The following is a 17,103-nucleotide window of genomic DNA, read 5'->3' as shown; positions in this document are numbered from 1 at the left end:
GTAATTTATTTTGAAATACTTGTCAACAAGTATGTCTGCAAACTTGTTGATCTCTATCTCAAGCCCTGTGTATAATGCAGTTTAATGCACTTATCACAGCTCTGAGCTGGATGGGAACAGTTTTTACTTCTGACTGAGGATAACTGAAGCCTAATGATTTAGCAGTTAAATAATTAGTGTTGACTTGAGCAACAGTGTCATCCAATATACTTATAGCCATCCCTTTTTTAGGATGCCGTGGCAAGTGTTGATCAATTGAAGGGAGTTGTGTTGTTTCTGGGAGCTTTCTTCTGCCCTCTCTGCCCCTAAAAGGGGTAATGCTTATCCTCCTGCCTCAAGCAGGCAGAGCAGGGCTCCATAACTTATCAAAGGGGATTTCTGTTGTCTCCACAACCAAGACTCTGAACCCTGAACTGTTTGGACCTGTAACTTTCAATTCAAAAGTGCCAGGGAATTCTGGCAGCTGCTGTGCAAGAGGGTGTGAACAAAGGGTAGGCAGCAGCTGGACACTAACAGATGCAGTATGTTGGGTAGGAAGGGGCATGAGTAGACTAGGACAGCAGCAACTGAGTGCAGACAGCTGCTTGCTTGGCTGGCAAAGGACATGAACAGAGATGAGTGAAGATGAGGAAACCAGCAGCTGTTACAGTCACATTGTAGGGTCTCAATGCTAGCACCTCTGAGGATACTGCTTCTGAAAAGTCAGCTTTCTCAGCAACTCTAAACGCAGTCTCTGTATCCAGTTGGGTTTGTTTGCCCCCACATCTATTGTGAAAAATTCATTGCTGATAGTTTACATTGTAAACTAGTTGGTCACTAATTAGTGTAAAACATCAATTCCTCCTGTGGCAATGGCTGAGATGTAGAGCAGCCTGATGATGTCTCAGTCAGTGCATTGTTGAAAAAGGCTGACTGTATTGTGAAACTACAGGGAAATCTAATGTGGTAGAAGCAGGGAATCAATTTTTTTTTAAATGCAGAAAAATGTAAATACTGCCTGTCTACTTTTCTGTTTGGCTTAGACTCTGTTTCAGCATGTCCCTAGCCACATACTTATAGCACATGCCTATTGCACCATGTATGCACACACTATTTTCTATGTTGCACGAGTGTTCCTACCATCATCTGATGGAACAGACTTACTCAGAATGAGGGTAACCACTGTGTCAGTTACACCAGATGAAATCCCAGTATAGGTGGGAAGTGCTGTTTTAATTTCAGCTATGTAAACTGTCCTCTCACCAGTCACTGCTTAAGTACTCTGTCTATGTGGCATAGGAGGTCAGGTTTTCTGGAAGCCCCTCACCTAAACACATCCCACTGCATGCTACTTTCTCACCAGCATCCACTTGTGCACACTGAAAAGTGGCTTGTTGGAACAGTGATCATGTCTTGGAACAATGGACTTGGCAAGTCTGCTGCCAGCTGACCCAAAGCAGATGGCTGGACACTTGTGAGCAGGAGGGGGTACCAGCTGCAGCTTAACTTTTTAAGAACACAGTGATGTCAGAACAAGGATACAAACATGTTAGAGAGCAGGGTATTACTGGTTCTGGCAAGAAAAATAGAAGAACTGAAAGTCTGTCTCTGAGTCTAGGTCAGCAGTGGCTCTGGGGCAGGGAACAAAGCCTACCCATTTTACAATAAACTGGACTCTCTTTGAGGGCTCTATCAATGGAGCCTGAGAGAATTCTGGATGGTACCAAGGAATCTGGTGGAGCAGAACACCACGTCTGTGGCCCCAGGTGAGACTAGGGGTGAAGACAAGAAATGGAAACTGCATGGATGCTTTGCTGGGATGACAAGACCTCTTAAGATAGTTCCAGGTTCACAAAAGCGACTGCTTGAGGGGCCAGGGTCCCTCTACAACAGGTATATGTTACTTTTTTGGTTTTCAGTTGGCGGCCTGGTTTTGCATATGTGTGGACTAGAGAACACTTCTGGTGTCATGTAGATACCACTGCCATTATTAAAATGGACAGATGCAGCTTCCCATGAGGGTGCGTGTCCCTTCTTCCTCCTTGAGTCAGTAAGCTCCCTCCTTGTGCTGTTGCCATAGCAAAAATGGCAACTGCCTACTCCCTGCTCCACCCACTTGTTCCAGCTTCCCCAAACCCTGCTGGCTTCAGCAGCCCCCTCTGTGTTCAGTCATAAAGACTGTTTTGGGAGATTTCTGTCAACACTTGAAATACTGTGCACAGCAGCTGGCTCTGTTGTGTCATGTAGCCAGATGCAAAATGATGGCTAAGCAATGAAATTCTTAAATAAGAGGCACTCTTAAATCTTACTGTAATAAACTACACATTTGGAAAATGAGTCTCAGTATGTATGCTACACTTCCTGTCCATGCTTCGCTATCTGCCCTTACCTAGCTGCAAATGCACTTGATTCTGCCTTTCTGTATAACTCACAAGCATTATCTGGTAGCAAATTTCTCTACATCTCCCACTGGCAAGTGAGGTGGAATCAGTTGTTGCTTTGTCCAACTCTGCTTCCCTTCTGCTGACAGTCAACAAATAGGAACCATGTTAATATGTTAGCCATAATTTTCTCTTGGTTCTTTGGAGTAATCTTGGCAAGCCTTGGTTAAAACCAGTGTTCTAGTTTTAACAGTTTGGGGTGGGAGGTGCACGTGCGTGCGTGTGTGTGTGTGTCTAATTTAGCTGTGCCAACATGGAGGGTCCCTGTGCCTTTCCAGCCTCAGAGCATCCTCAGATAATTGAGAATAACAAATACACATTTTCTCAGCCTTGCTACGCCTTCACCGGCCCCTCTTGACTAAGGCTTTCCTTGCTCTTGCTGAAAACCCTCAGGACACAGTTCCTAAGGTCCCATTAGTCTGCAACAGGTAACCTTTAGCAGCTGCTGCAAATTGCACCTATCCCGCCCAAAAAATCCAATTTCTCCCCACTTTCTCTTGGAAGAAAGTGGCTTATGTCCTTACAGGGTGCTGATACTGGGGAGTGGGAAGGTATTAGAACTGGAAACTGAACAGCAGTTGTTGATTTATTATTTCTAATTCAGTGACTATTGCTGTACCAAGGCAATTCCAGAGCAGGAGAGGCTACAGGAGCAGAAGTTCCATGAGAACATATTTAGAGCAAAGCCAACTCGCAGTGATTTCAGCAGCAGACCCCTGCATCTATTCACTGTGTACCACTTGCACTGGACAACAGCATGTCACAGGACGTTATGCGGGAGTCCATAGCTGCTAGTATCTGCTCCCTCCTATGTGTCCCCACAGTGCTCAACTCCTGCATCAGAGCAGAAGAAACTGTAAATCGCATGATGTGAATTGCTTACCTCGATAGCCTGTAAACGACTCTCTTCTTGTATTACACTGGATTCCTATTGCACCTGACTGGCATGTTCTTTTATAAAATTGACTTGTACTATGACCTTTGTCATGAGTCCATAAATATGTCATCAATTAACTCCACAAAGTTCCTCTTTAAGACTCAGGTTAAACAGCTTATGCTTAAAAAGAGAAGCATAACTACTCTACAATGCCTAGGCTCAAACTCCCACCCACCAAAGAAAAGAACAGATAATAGCTGTAACAGCAATACTTAACTCTGTCCATATCTAGCATCAGTAAAATCCATTTTAGGATCATTGTGCCTGTACTAGTAAAATGTTCAATCTCTGACCCAACTTGCATGAGTGCATACCACACAACAGAACCACTAACCCAGGAACCTATCCTTGCAACAAAGCCCGTTGCCAACTGTGCCCACATATCTATTCAGGGGACACCATAACAGGGCCTAATAACATCAGCCACACTATCAGAGGCTCGTTCACCTGCACATCCACCAGTGTGATATATGCCATCATGTGCCAGCAATGCCCCTCTGCCATGTACATTGGTCAAACTGGACAGTCTCTACGTAAAAGAATAAATGGACACAAATCAGATGTCAAGAATTATAACATTCATAAACCAGTCGGAGAACACTTCAATCTCTCTGGTCACGCAATTACAGACATGAAGGTCGCTATCTTACAACAAAAAAACTGCAAATCCAGACTCCAGCGAGAAACTGCTGAATTGGAAATTGCAAATTGCAAATTGGATACTATTAATTTAGGCTTAAATAGAGACTGGGAGTGGCTAAGTCATTATGCAAGGTAGCCTATTTCCCCTTGTTTTTTCCCACCCCCCCCCCCCCCCCCCGACGTTCTGGTTAAACTTGGATTTATGCTGGAAATGGCCCACCTTGATTATCATACACATTGTAAGGAGAGTGGTCAGTTTGGATGAGCTATTACCAGCAGCAGAGTGAGTTTGTGTGGGGGGGGGGGAGAAAACCTGGATTTGTGCTGGAAATGGCCCACCTTGATTGTAGGGAGAGTGGTCACTTTGGATGAGCTATTACCAGCAGGAGAGTGAGTTTGTGTGTGTATGGGGGTGGGGGGGTGAGAAAACCTGGATTTGTGCTGGAAATGGCCCACCTTGATTTTCATACACATTGTAAGGAGAGTGGTCACGTTAGATAAGCTATTACCAGCAGGAGAGTGGGGTGGGAGGAGGTATTGTTTCATGGTCTCTGTGTATATAATGTCTGCTGCAGTTTCCACAGTATGCATCCGATGAAGTGAGCTGTAGCTCACGAAAGCTTATGCTCAAATAAATTGGTTAGTCTCTAAGGTGCCACAAGTACTCCTTTTCTTTTTGCGACTACAGACTAACACGGCTGCTACTCTGAAATCTGGGTTAATGTAAATTACAGATTCCCCGGGGTACTGTTTGTGTTCAGCTGTGCATAGATTGCTTCAAGGCCCAGTGCCTCTCCACTTCAGTTTATTAAATACCTCTCCTCATGTCTCAAGGTTCATGCTGTACACACCAGGCAAGGATTACAGTAGCCATGTTGCTGTCATTTTGCAGATCAGCAGGCACTCTGTCTGGGTTTGTGTAACTGTAATATGGCTTTTTGACAGAGGAGGAGTGTGTGTGCTGGGTCACTAAGAATCATGGAGAGCGTTGGTGTCAAGATCATGGGGTTGGAAGTGTGTGCCCTGCTCTCTGTGCTTCTCAGCGGAGTCTTTAAAATTTCTGGAATTATGCACTTTGCTTCTCCTCTACATCACCAGCTGGTAAATGGCCACCCTAATCTATGTTTCCAACTTTTTCTGTCTGGGTGAGTAAGTCTCACATGCCTTTTATTGGCTGAAGTAGCTAGTAAAGCAGCATATTTTCCCAGCTGTAACAGCCCATCTTCCATAAGAGGAATGCTGCCTGATTCCCCTGTACCAGAGTGATTCATGCGCACACGTTCTTGTGATTGGTCATGGCTGGGTGTTTCCAGGCACTGACCTACCCTTCCCTGGACTGCATTTGCAACAGACCTCTGGGCTGTTTTGTTTCTAGTAGACTTTTTGGATGCCAGGAAATTTGGCTTTCAAGGGTGGGGTTGGAACAGTGAGGAGGAACAGCTGACTAATACTAGTACAACCAGAGGTTCAGGGTGAATCAAAGATCCAAAGCGATATCTGGGTTGTTTAGCAGAGGGAAGAGAGGACAAAACAGACTTGAATAGAATGGAAGGAGGTCTTCTCAAGTTTTTGAGTGGGCTGATCTACTCATTTAGCTAAACCTCACCTAATTTTAAATTTTGTTTGGAGAAGGTAGGAAGCTTCCCCATAAAACAGCTTGCCTTCTGTGTGCTCTACCTTAATAAGCACACCAAGCTTACAGGGCTATTGCGTAAATCTTCTTCTGCTAAACTTGGATGCTGTGGTAGAGAGTAGCCAGGACTGTAGTTATGCTGCCCACCCTACTCTCAAACTGCTGCACCTCCATCGGCTGCTCAGTAACTGTCCTTGAAATAATAAACAATTCTGTTTTTCCTGATGCATTAGTGATGAAAGGAAAAGGAACTGGCTGAGATTGCTGAGATGCTGCTGTCCTCTAGTGGAAGAGTGTGATCTCTGCACTGGAACAGTCATAAATCCTGTCCGATTGAGGAAATACAGAACTGAACCTCCTTTAACATTTGGTATGGTTTGAAATCTCTCCTTATGAAGGGAGCACACATGCTCCTACATGTTACTTAACCCCTCCATGCTGGACTTTAGTGGTACAATAAGGTCTGGTGAAGTTCCTCTCCACAGGGGTGAATCTGTGTGAAAGCCAGTGTGTAGGCTACAAAATAGCTGAGAGCACAATGGTGAGACATAATTACAGCAGTACTTCAACAAGACTAATGTTGCATGTATTAGTGTTTGCATCATAAATCCTGGCTTCAGAGGATTGCAACATAAATGTGATTTTCCTCAACTGAAACTTGGTGCACCATCGGGAAGTTTGAGGCCTTGTAGAAGATCATTGAATTCCTTTTGGGGGAAGAAAAATGTGCTTCTCAGATGTTGCAAAAAAGCTGATTTTTACAGTTTAAATAACCTGGCAGGCACTCTGGTCAGGTACCTCTTGGTACCTTAAACATTTCTAGTTAAGTGCTCTTGTAAGGGTTGTAAAATGAGTTGTTGCATAGGCACTTCTATCACTTTTTAAACTGTCCTTGAGTGTGACAGGGTATAGCTGTATTATGACCACTGAAGGACCTTTGCTATAGCAAATCTCCTATATTCTTAATGGACACAATAGAAGAAAACCTCCTTCTGTCCAAATAATAGCCTAGCAAGGTGATAGTCTTAAAGCTGTGATGCAGTCCTACATCTTCTCTGTGTTCTGGAGAATGCTGAGTAGTGATTTAACACTAGAGCTGGACAAAATTAACTCCCCTCCCCCAGAACAACCAAAAAAATCCCTAATCGTTTTGCTTCCCACTATCAGTCTATGAAATGTCAGAAGGCATTCTCTTTTCTAATATGGATAACAGTTCATCTTCGAGTGCTTGCTCTTGTCCATTCCATGTTAGGGGTGTGTGCACCATTGCTGGAGATTTTTCCCTCACTGGTATCTGTCAGGCCAGCGCTAGTGCCTTCTGGCGCCACATGCTTATGCACAGGTATAAGGGGCACCACCGGCCACGCACCCTCTCAGTTCCTTCTTACCACCTGTGACAGTTGCTGGAATGACCACTCTTGCTTTGGCAAGGCTTCTTCCCAGTGGGTTTTGGACTCTAATTCTTTGTTGTTTTTAAACATAGTTTTAGAGTAGATAGATATTGTAGCTAGCATTAAGGACTATCATCGAGGGACTCTCTTTGCCCCAGGAGCCAGGCATGCCCTGGTCCCTGGGCTTCAAACCTTGTGCCTCCTGCAGCAAACCTATGCCCGTGAGTGACCCACACTCCAGTTGCTTAAAGTGCTTGGGAGAAACTCACATGACGCACAAGTGCCAGAATTGCCAGGACCCTGTGCTAAAAAGGACCATAATATAAGGCTCAAGGTTATCCCAACGGAAGCCACTCTCAACCAGCCTCAGAGCCAAGCCACTCTGATTCTGCACCAAGAGCTTCAGTGTGAGGTGCTCCTCTGGTACTGTTTTTTTCCTGGCACCGTTCATCATCTCCGATGCTGAGAAAGAAACACAAAAAGCAGCGCACCGGCAGAGGGCACTCACTGGTGCAGAAAAATGACAAGCAGTGGGAAGGCAGTACAGTGCGACTGGTTCAGGGCCACTCCTCCACCCCTGGTCCCATGGTGGCACCATCAACTCCACCCAGAGTGTTGTCTGGTGCTGCACCCTCTGCCAACACCCGGAAACCACTGCGGTACCAGCAGCCTGACTGTCTTTGACCCCAGAGACACTCTCAGCAAACTCTCAGAGGTTTACTATCACTCTCAGTCCCCCCGATGCTGATGAGACAACTGCCGGCTCCAATGACTAGGAGCAGAGAGCGTCGAACTCCTTGCCGGCACCGGCCCCAACAGCACCTTCTAGGGGCAAGCCAGCCCTGATCCCCATCATCACAACCATCTCCAGTCTACCGCTGGTCCCTGGACCCTTGGCAGCATGTGGGGGCAGAGAGGGGTACAGCTCCACTGTAGTCACCGGGAGAGGACTCTTCATCTGAATCTGAAGGGGAACCCTACATGCAGCCTAAGGTACGCAGCCTATGTGCCACCGGACCTCGGTGCAGATTGCCCCACCAGCACCTGAGCAATGGGTCAGAGGCCTATGCAATGGCCGTACTGGAACCTTTGGGGCTTTCCCCCAGTATCGGGCCCTTCCTCCCATTGATCCTACTTGGAAGTTTCCAAGAGGTGGGGTATCGCCCCTTCCCGCTCAGCGTCAGGCCCTGACTCCGGTACCAACCCTGATACCGACTTTCAGGATGTGGCTCCCATCACCTCCTCGTGCTCCAGACGAGGCCATCTCAGGGCCTAGTAGCTCACTTCTGCAAGACGATTCCAGGGCCCATCAGGACCTTCTGACATGGATAGCAGCTAACCTGTGGCTGGAAATTGAGGCGCTTAAGGAAACATCCCACAGCCTTCTGTCTACAGCAGCTCCCTCCAAAGTGGCCTTACCCATTAATGAGGCTGTAATAGGTCTGATCAAGGCCCTGTGGCGGCAACTCCTCTGCACCCCACCTCAAAGAGGGCAGAAAAAAAACATTGTGTCAGCAAGTGGATTTGAATACCTGTACTCGCGCATGCACACTCACCCCGGGTCCCTCATTGTGTCAGCAGCTAACAAAAGGGACATGCAGGGCCAGATGAGCACGACAAACAAACGATGCAAAAAAACCTGTTATCTGTTGGGGGAGAAGTTTATTCAATGAGTAGCTTTCAACTGCATATCTAATCAGCAAGTTTTGCTGTGGAGATATGATTATAATCTGTGGGACTCCTTGTCCAAGTTCAGACTCTCTCTGCCTCAGGATTGGAGGCAGAACTCATTGCCCTCTTAGAGGAGAGTCAGAATGTGGCCAGGACCTCTCTCCAGGCAGCTCTGTATGCAGCTGATGTGACAGAGAGGACAACGGCCTATGCTGTCACCATGAGGCATTGTTCTTGGCTCTAGTCCTCAGGAGTACCTCACAAGGTCCAACAATCCATCCAGGACCCTGCCTTTGAAAGCGCCTCAGTATTTTCAGAGCAGACAAGACATGACTGGCCTGAAGGACTCTAGACCCACCTTCAGGTCACTGGGTCTCTACGCTCTGTCTGCTTCCAGGAAGCACTTCAAGCTCCAACAGCCACCTCATTTATCGGCACCATCTCTGAGACAGGAGCCCTACAAAAGGAAAGGGAGAGGTTACAAATGGCATCAGCCACTCCTGTTCACCTCAAACTCCCAGCTATGGTCTCACAGGTCCTCCAGTGGATTCAAGCAGGCCTTTTGAAGGTGTGCCCCAGGGTGCTATACCAGTTCCTGCCTCCCTTTTATTTTTGGACCGTCTATTGCACTTCAGCCCAGCATGGTTCCGCATAACATCAGACCGCTGCGTGCTAAATACAGTGACAATGGGCAATACCCTTCAGTTTTTATCCATCCCCTCCCTCCCACCCTGCATCTCCATCCCTCTTCAGGGACCCTTCTCAGAAGCAACTCCTCACCCAGGAGTTGCGATCCCTCTAATGCATGGGGGCTGTGGAGGAAGTTCCTCAAGACTTGAGAGGAAAGGGGCTCTACTCCCGATATTTCCTAATCCCAAAGGCCCAGGGGGGCCTCTGGCCCATTCTGGACCTGCATTGTCTCAACAGATCTCTCAAGAAACTGAGGTTCCGCTCGGTCTCTCTGGCCTCCATCATTCCCTCCCTGGACCAAGGGGACTGGTAAGCCGCCCTCGACTTAAAGGATGCATACTTTCACATTTCTCACTCTTGGCCACATAAGATTTCTCAGATTTATTGTGCATCAATGACACTACCAGTTCACTGCTCTTCCCTTCAGCCTGTCTGCAGCCCCTTGGGTTTTATGAAGCGTATGGCAGTAGTAGCAGCCTTCCTTGGATGGTGAGGCATCCAGGTCTACCCATACCTTGACAAGTGGCTGAGCAAAGGTCGGTCAGAGACTCACATGTTGAACAGCATCAGCATGGTCCAAGTCACCTTCCGGGTGCTGGGCCTATTGACTAAAGGAGCAAAAGTCGACTCTTGTTCCAATTCAGAGAATAGAATTCATTGGGGTGGTGCTCATTTCAACCCAGGCCAGAGCCTTCCTTCCAGAGGCCCAATTCCAGACTATGTTGGACCTGATATCTAAGGTCAAGGTACACCCAATTACAACTGCTGAGTTTGCCTGAAGCTTCTGGGGTACATGGCCACATGTACTTATGTGGTTCAGCATGCAAGGTTCCGCCTCAGACCCCTACAGATGTGGCTACTTCCCAAACAGACACCACTTGGACCCGGTGCTCACTGTTCCTCCCTTAGGCCTCACCTCCCTGGATTGGTGGAAGGACCCGAAGTTGGTAATGATGGGGGTACCCTTTGTCGCCCCTCAGCCGTCAGTGTCCCTGGTCTTGGATGTGTCAGACCTAGGTTGAGGAGCCCACCTCGACTGCCTCAGGACTCAGGGTCTATGGTCCCAAGAGGAACTCTCCCTGCACATAAACGTCAGGGAATTCAGGTCTGTATGCTTAGCCTGCCAAGTGTTCCTCCCCCAGATCTCAGATCTCCCCCACAATACCGTGGCCATGTTCTATATCAACAAACAGGGAAGTGCTCGATCCTCAGTCCTGTCAGGAGGCCATCTGTCTGTGGAAATTCTGCGTGAAGCACTCCATTCACCTCAAGGCATCACATCTCCCAGGATGCACTGGCGGATCACCTCAGCCGATCCTTTTCCTCTCACCACGAGTGGTCCCTTCACTCAGAGATCACCAGGTTAATCTTCCAAAGGTGGGGATCTCTCCAGGTAGATCTGTTTGAGAGCAAGCAGAACAGGAAGCGCCATCAGTTTTTCTTGCTGTGCAGGCACCGTCCTGGCTCCATCTCTGATGCCTTCCTGCTCCCACGGTCAGGGCCCCTGGCCTGTGCTTTTCCCCCGTCCCTCTGGTTCACAAAGACCTCCTGAAAATCGAGCGGAGAGTTGTAGCTCTGGCGTGGCCACATCAACACTGGTTTGGCACACGCTTCCACTTCAGCTCCGTCTGGACCTGATCACACAAGACTATAGCCACTGAAGCTGTGCTGAACCTGTGCTCCACCTGAATCTCACCTCCCTTCACCTGACAACATGGATGTTACATGGCTGAATCTGGAGGAGCAGACATTTCAGAGCTGGTTCGAGAGGTCTGGCTAGGTAGTAGGAAACAGTCAACTAGGGCTATGTATGTGGCCAAATGGAAGTGCTTCTTGAGATGGGCGTCTCAACGAGGTCTCTCTCTGGTTCATTCTTCCCTGCAGGCTATCTTGGACTACTTGCTCTATCTAAAGCAGCAAGATTTGGCCCTTGCTTCTATCAAGGTGCACTTGGCAGCAATCTCTATCTTCCACCCACCAGTGAACAGCTGGTCAGTGTTCTCTCATCAGATGATGGTCCAATTTCTCAAGGGTTTGGAGAGACTCTATCCTCAGGTCCATGAGCCAATCCTTACATGGGACTTAAACCTGGTCCTGTCAAGGCTCACAGGCCCTCCATTTGAACCTCTAGTGTCATGTCCTCTACTACTTCTCTCTTGGAAGATCACCAAAGAACAACAGTTACAGAAGGTCAGTAACCATTTTTTCTCTTGGGAATTTGGCTTTGATCCATGATCATAGAATCATAGGACTGGAAGGGACCTCGAGAGGTCACCTAATCCAGTCCCCTGCATTTATGGCAGGACTAAGTATTATCTAGACCATCCCTGACAAGTGTTTGTCTAACATGCTCTTAAAAAATGATCCAGTGCTCCAGCCCTCTCTACAATGGCAGAAGGGCATTATATTAAGAGCTTGAACTACTTGGTAGTTCCTCAAGTAAAGGATGGGTGTCCTGGGTTCCATAATTTCTCCCTGATCCTACACAAGAGTAAAGATTGAAGTGTCCACACTCATACTCCAGTGTTCAGGTACATTTGACCTGAGATGGTCTTTATACTACTGTATATAGTACAGTGAAGTTGGACTGGCCTGCACAGCTAAAGGGAATCTTCGTGGGAGTCAAAAGCTCTCCCTGATCCCTTCCAAGCACTAGCGTACAATGCACAGTCCTGTCTATGGAGTTGAGTCCTGTGTGATGTAGGTTCCATTGAGCCTATCTGGACAACTGTGGACAGTAGGTGGGGATTCATTTGAGGGTGGGGACAGCCTTCTGTTCTCATGCTTTTATTCCGTGTGTTACGTATTATGCAGTGTGATCTGAGACCCTATAATGCATAGCGTGGTGAACTCTGACATAAGGGCCACCAGAATGGCTTGGGGTGACAGCACATGTGGCAGCTTTATGGCACACACTGAGGCAGCTGCACCCTCCAGAGAATCGCAACGTGCAGCTGTACTACTCGCTCAGCTGGGGGAGGGGAGAGAAGAGACCATCCTCTCCTCTGGGCCCTGGTGGTGTCCGTGATTAGGCAATGCATGAACCACACTGCTGCCAAAGCTCTGGTCTGTGGGAAGCCCCTTCTCCTTTCCCTAAAGGCCCCTCTCTCTCCAGCCTGAGAGCGTGCAGTACTGGAGCCAAAGTGTTGGAGGCAGCTTATTGTAAATACGTTTTTCCTTTCTGTTTATAAAATGTTTTTCTGTGGTGGTAACTGCAAATTCCTACCCTGGGGTTCGTACATCAGTTGCTGCTTTTGTAGTTCAAGTGCTTGGAATAGTTATAAACCTCTTTGAAAGCTTGAGCCTCAGTGATGAATTTTGGTGAGTCTATTTTTTGTTTCCTTGCTAGTTCCTGCTGATTTTCCATAAAGCTGCAGCTGGAGAGCTTGAGGAAGACAGTGGGCTGATGACTCTGGCAAAACTCTCTGAGATAGATGTTTCCACTGAGGGAGTTAAAGGAGCCAAGAACTTCTTTGAAGCTAAGGTATGGTGGTGCAGTGGAGTTGGGGAAGCTGAAAAAGCTTGCTATGCAAGTCCTGGTTCTCTCTTCTTAATGTGTCCCCTGGAATGGACATTATGCTTGACTGCTGGACAGTATGCCAGTGTCACCAGGGATTATATCCACTTATTCCACCAGTTTAAGAAGCTGTGAATTTTCCTCCTCAACACAGAGTACACAGCCTCACTGTCGTGCTGGGTTATGCCACTTCTTGTTCAGACTTGTATGCTGTGCCCCACTGAGCATTACTCATTGCTGATAAATGAACCATAAAATGGCTTATTTTGCCAGGGTTTGCTCAAGTGGTGGTTCCTTCCCCTTCAAGCACCCTGTAGATGTCTTACTTAATCCATTCCGTTTGTGCTCCTGCCCATCATCTCAGTGGCTGAAATAGCCATTTAAATAAGTCGTCATCCAAAAATAGTTCACAAAATATCTTGGAGACTGAGATATTAGGGGCTAAGCTTCCCAGAGAAAGGGCGTGTCTGTAGTGCAGTCAGGAGGTGTGACTGCAGCATGCTCAAGTAATAGCAGCAGTGAAGCTGTGGCAGCATGGGCGGTGGCTGCTTGACTATTTACCTGGGATCCTGGTCAGGCAAGACTAGCCCATGCAGCTGTCTGTGCTGCTGTGGCTTCATTCCTATTGTTAATTGAGCTAGCTTTGGGTATGTCTACACATGCTGCAGTCACACCTCCTGATGGCTGTGTAGACATACCCATAGAGTCTGGGCCAGGGTGCTGTGAAGCTTTTGTTCTTAAACACAGTCAGTTGGAACTGGTCACAGAATAAAGCAGAGCTTTTACAAGCACCTTAAGCTTTGGGTGATCACTGAATACCACACAGACCAGGACTCCTGGACCAACTTTTAATATTCACTGCAAGGAATTTCCTCTTCTCCTGCACCAGCACACAGAGCTTAGTTCTGAATACAATATTTGAGATTGCTCTCCTTGTCTGTTCAGTTTTCTAGGTTGGAATAACATCATAAAGCATTAGATTTGAATAACACGACAAAGCTCTATCTTCATGTTTGGTTGGACTGGGTTTTTTGAGCTGGTAAAACACTGTCGGAAAGGAATTCTATGGACAAAAATAGATGTTTGTTATACTCATTGGGAATAGCATAGCAGAGCTGTTAAAACAAAGGTTGGAAAGTAGAGCTGAAAAAACAACTCTCAAACTATGCCTCTTTCTTTGGTCTGTAAATGGGCCACAGACTGAGGTCCTCTTATTTGGTCCCAATTTGGAATTATCAAATTTTCTGCAAGAATTTTTATCACTGCAGAAAGTTCATTGTGTTTTCATGACTCATGCTGTAATGGCTAGTTACATAGTTCCTGTGATTAGGGAAGGGAGATACGGAACTTGTCAACACAGTTGTGCTATAAATCTTGAAAGTCAATTCATGCATTTAGCTGCATTTAGCTTCATTTTGTATTTCACCCAAAAGGTCATAAAGAAGTTGCAATAATATTTCCTATGAGTTGGAATAAATATATCCACACAATTTTCCTTCTGTCTGGCTCAGTTCCAGTGGAAAGTGACTTGGTAAATGAAACTATCCTCTTGATTTGAGAATAAAACTGAACCAACAGGTCTTCAGTGTAAATATCCAGCTACTGTAGTATTGTTAACCCTTAATCAATTTTGGCACCACTGAATATGGTAACTGGAGGAAGATGTGGCAGACAGATGTGCTGCTAGGTAGTTCAAATTCTTAATGCTTCCCATAGCTCATGTCTGCTCTTTTCCTTTACAGGTTCAAGCCCTTTCTTCAGCCAGTAAGTTTGAAGCAGAGATCAAGGCAGAGCAGGATGAACGAAAGCGGGAGGAGGAAGAGAAGAAACACCGTCGGGCAGCATTCAGGGAGCTAAAGTCTGCATTCAGCCAGTAACCATCCATTCTACCACCAGAGACTTCTCTAAACTTGGTACATTTCCATGAATCACGACTGTGCCTGGAGAGTATCTCCTGCTAGAACTTCACCATCCTTTCAGACAGAAGCTTCTAACTCAATTCCAAAGGGTACAGCTCTTACAACTACCATGTCTTCATATGGTATGAACAATAAGAACTGTGTACATACTCATCACTCTGAACTGTCAGGTAGTGCTTAGGGAAATTAAAGTTCATCCTAATGCTGAAGAACCAGGTAGCCAATCAGCTTTCCTTAACCCAAAAAGAATGACCATGTTTCTTGACTATATTTTTTCCTTGGTTTCTGTTTTTCATAACCCCTCTCCTCCTGTTTAGTTCCCATGATGTCTTTATGCAAATCAGGAGGTACAAAATACAGATTACTTTCTTGTATGTTACCCTCCACTGAACATTAGTAGGAATATCATACGTCCTTTACTTTTCTCTTTTCTCCCCTCTCTCCCCCCCTCAGAGTCCAAATACACAGGTTTTAGAGGCAGCACTGTGAACACGGAGGATAGTCAGCAGGGCTGTGAATGAAATGGACAGTCACATACCTTTTCTATTAGCCAAGAGTATAATTGGAGCCTTCCAGCTTTTACCCTCTGAAATGCCATATTGATAATGCTTTCAGTAAAAGAAGCTGGACTTCCTCAAGGAACACCTTACCCTCGACTTTGGCAGGAGAAAAATTAGCACTACTTTAGAGATGGAATAGAAAACTGATGGGGTTTTTGACCTGTCACGTTACATTTTATTAATCCACTCCATAGCCTCACTAGACTTTTTTAGGCCCTTAAATTTAGAAGAAGCAAGTAGGTGTATCTATGTCTAAGAAATATTGCCAGCTGGGCAGTACAATTGGATGATGCATTAGCCTCTCACCTCTGGAAATCTGTTCACATGCTGAGGTTGTAAGTGCAAAAGTGACTTTCATGAAGTCCTTAAAGTCATTACTCTATGAAACCAATCTGGTACAATGAGCAGTTTCTGCTCAGAAAGGGAATAGCAGATGGGTTACAAATCAAGACTGAGGTGCATTTGGCAGAGTTGAATTTAGTAAGCTTGCATGATACCTTACCTTAGCCAATGGTATCCATTTCTTATGAGCACAAGAGACTTGCCCACAAGTTTTAAAAACTTGCAGGTACATGTCTCTATATTCTGAAGGCTGCCAAAAAGGGGAACAATCCCTCTTTGCAAAGCCTCTCTGGATGCATTAATGTTCTGCCTCTCTATTGTTGTCCAAATTCCTTCCAAGATAAGACTCACACCAGTGGTCTATCTGATTGACCCTCTGTGTCTTCACCTGTCTGTTTTGCTTCTTAAACTGTGAGCACTAAACTGTGAGTGTGGAATATTAAATAGAAAAACCTCTAATCTTTAATGTCAGGTGGGAGAATTGCTAAACAATTAAACTGTGTATATATCTCCCCAGATTATATTTTATAAATCACGCTTTTTTTAGCTAAATATTTATAATTAAATGTTTTTATTCTTTACAACAAAGCAGATAACTCTATCTTCAATTATTTCTCCTGTTGCTAAAATGTACAAATAAAACTTTCTTTAATACCTCAGATCTTGTCAATGGGTTTATTTTAAGTCCTCGAACATACTATTTTGTCTAAGAATTCTCAGCACAGATCCCACTCTTAAAATGTGCCTATTCGCTACTCTAAAGCCCAGAACAGCTGTCATGTGCTCAGCCCCCCTCCTGATATTTCCACTACAGCACAGTACTGTGGCTATGCAAAGGCTAATGATGTTAATTTCCAAGGGACAGTATTGTATAAATATGTGAAATGCTGTCTATTGAAAAATGTTCACATTTGGTCCTTGTCAGTTGCTTCAAATCTTAAAATGGAGGCTGTGTCCTCTCTCTCCCACACCAGTGCCTCAGCAAAAAGTTGAAGATGCTGACAGATGGGGGGAGGGAGACTTGATTGGTTTTCACCCTTGGCAGTCTGAGTTGAATTCCCTGATGCACAATGCTTCTGTAAGGAAATCTTGACATGGTGGTACTTACAGCTAAAAAGGTTCCTTTTTGTTTTAGGACATGTAAAGAGGCCTAACCTTGTGTAGGTGGTAGATAAAAGCATCATACTGAGGATGGAGTGCCTCAGAGAACCTACTGTGTTTCTGTTCATGTATGCTGATTGCCAGCATGGCTGAGGAGGGGGAAGGAGAGGACTAACAGTCCTTACTGAAGGCTGACATGGTGAAACGTGGCATGGTATTAATAGCATATCCAACAGTGTAACAGCATAGGTCTTCTCTATAGCCATGGCCCTGACTACTG

The 17,103-nt window shown here is 45.9% G+C and overlaps 1 protein-coding gene and 1 long non-coding RNA gene across 2 annotated transcripts in view; one reads left to right on the top strand and one right to left on the bottom strand.

Annotated features, from left to right (window-relative positions):
- Nucleotides 1–3,350, bottom strand: part of LOC122461692 — a 60,869-nt gene extending 57,519 nt beyond the window's left edge. The window contains exon 1 of the long non-coding RNA XR_006283796.1: nucleotides 3,304–3,350. This is a non-coding gene — a long non-coding RNA (uncharacterized LOC122461692). The remainder of the gene's footprint in view (nucleotides 1–3,303) is intronic.
- The window catches only part of EFHD1 (EF-hand domain family member D1), a 38,646-nt gene extending 22,265 nt beyond the window's left edge, over nucleotides 1–16,381 (top strand). The window contains exons 3-4 of the mRNA XM_037909253.2: nucleotides 12,734–12,868; nucleotides 14,644–16,381. Coding sequence (XP_037765181.1) covers nucleotides 12,734–12,868; nucleotides 14,644–14,778 — 270 coding nt within the window. The 3' untranslated portion in view covers nucleotides 14,779–16,381. The remainder of the gene's footprint in view (nucleotides 1–12,733; nucleotides 12,869–14,643) is intronic.
- The last annotated feature ends 722 nt before the right edge of the window (nucleotides 16,382–17,103 follow it).

Source organism: Chelonia mydas, chromosome 9, assembly GCF_015237465.2.
Source record: "Chelonia mydas isolate rCheMyd1 chromosome 9, rCheMyd1.pri.v2, whole genome shotgun sequence".
NCBI lineage: Eukaryota > Metazoa > Chordata > Testudines > Cheloniidae > Chelonia > Chelonia mydas.
This window is presented reverse-complemented; position numbering and strand designations above follow the sequence as displayed.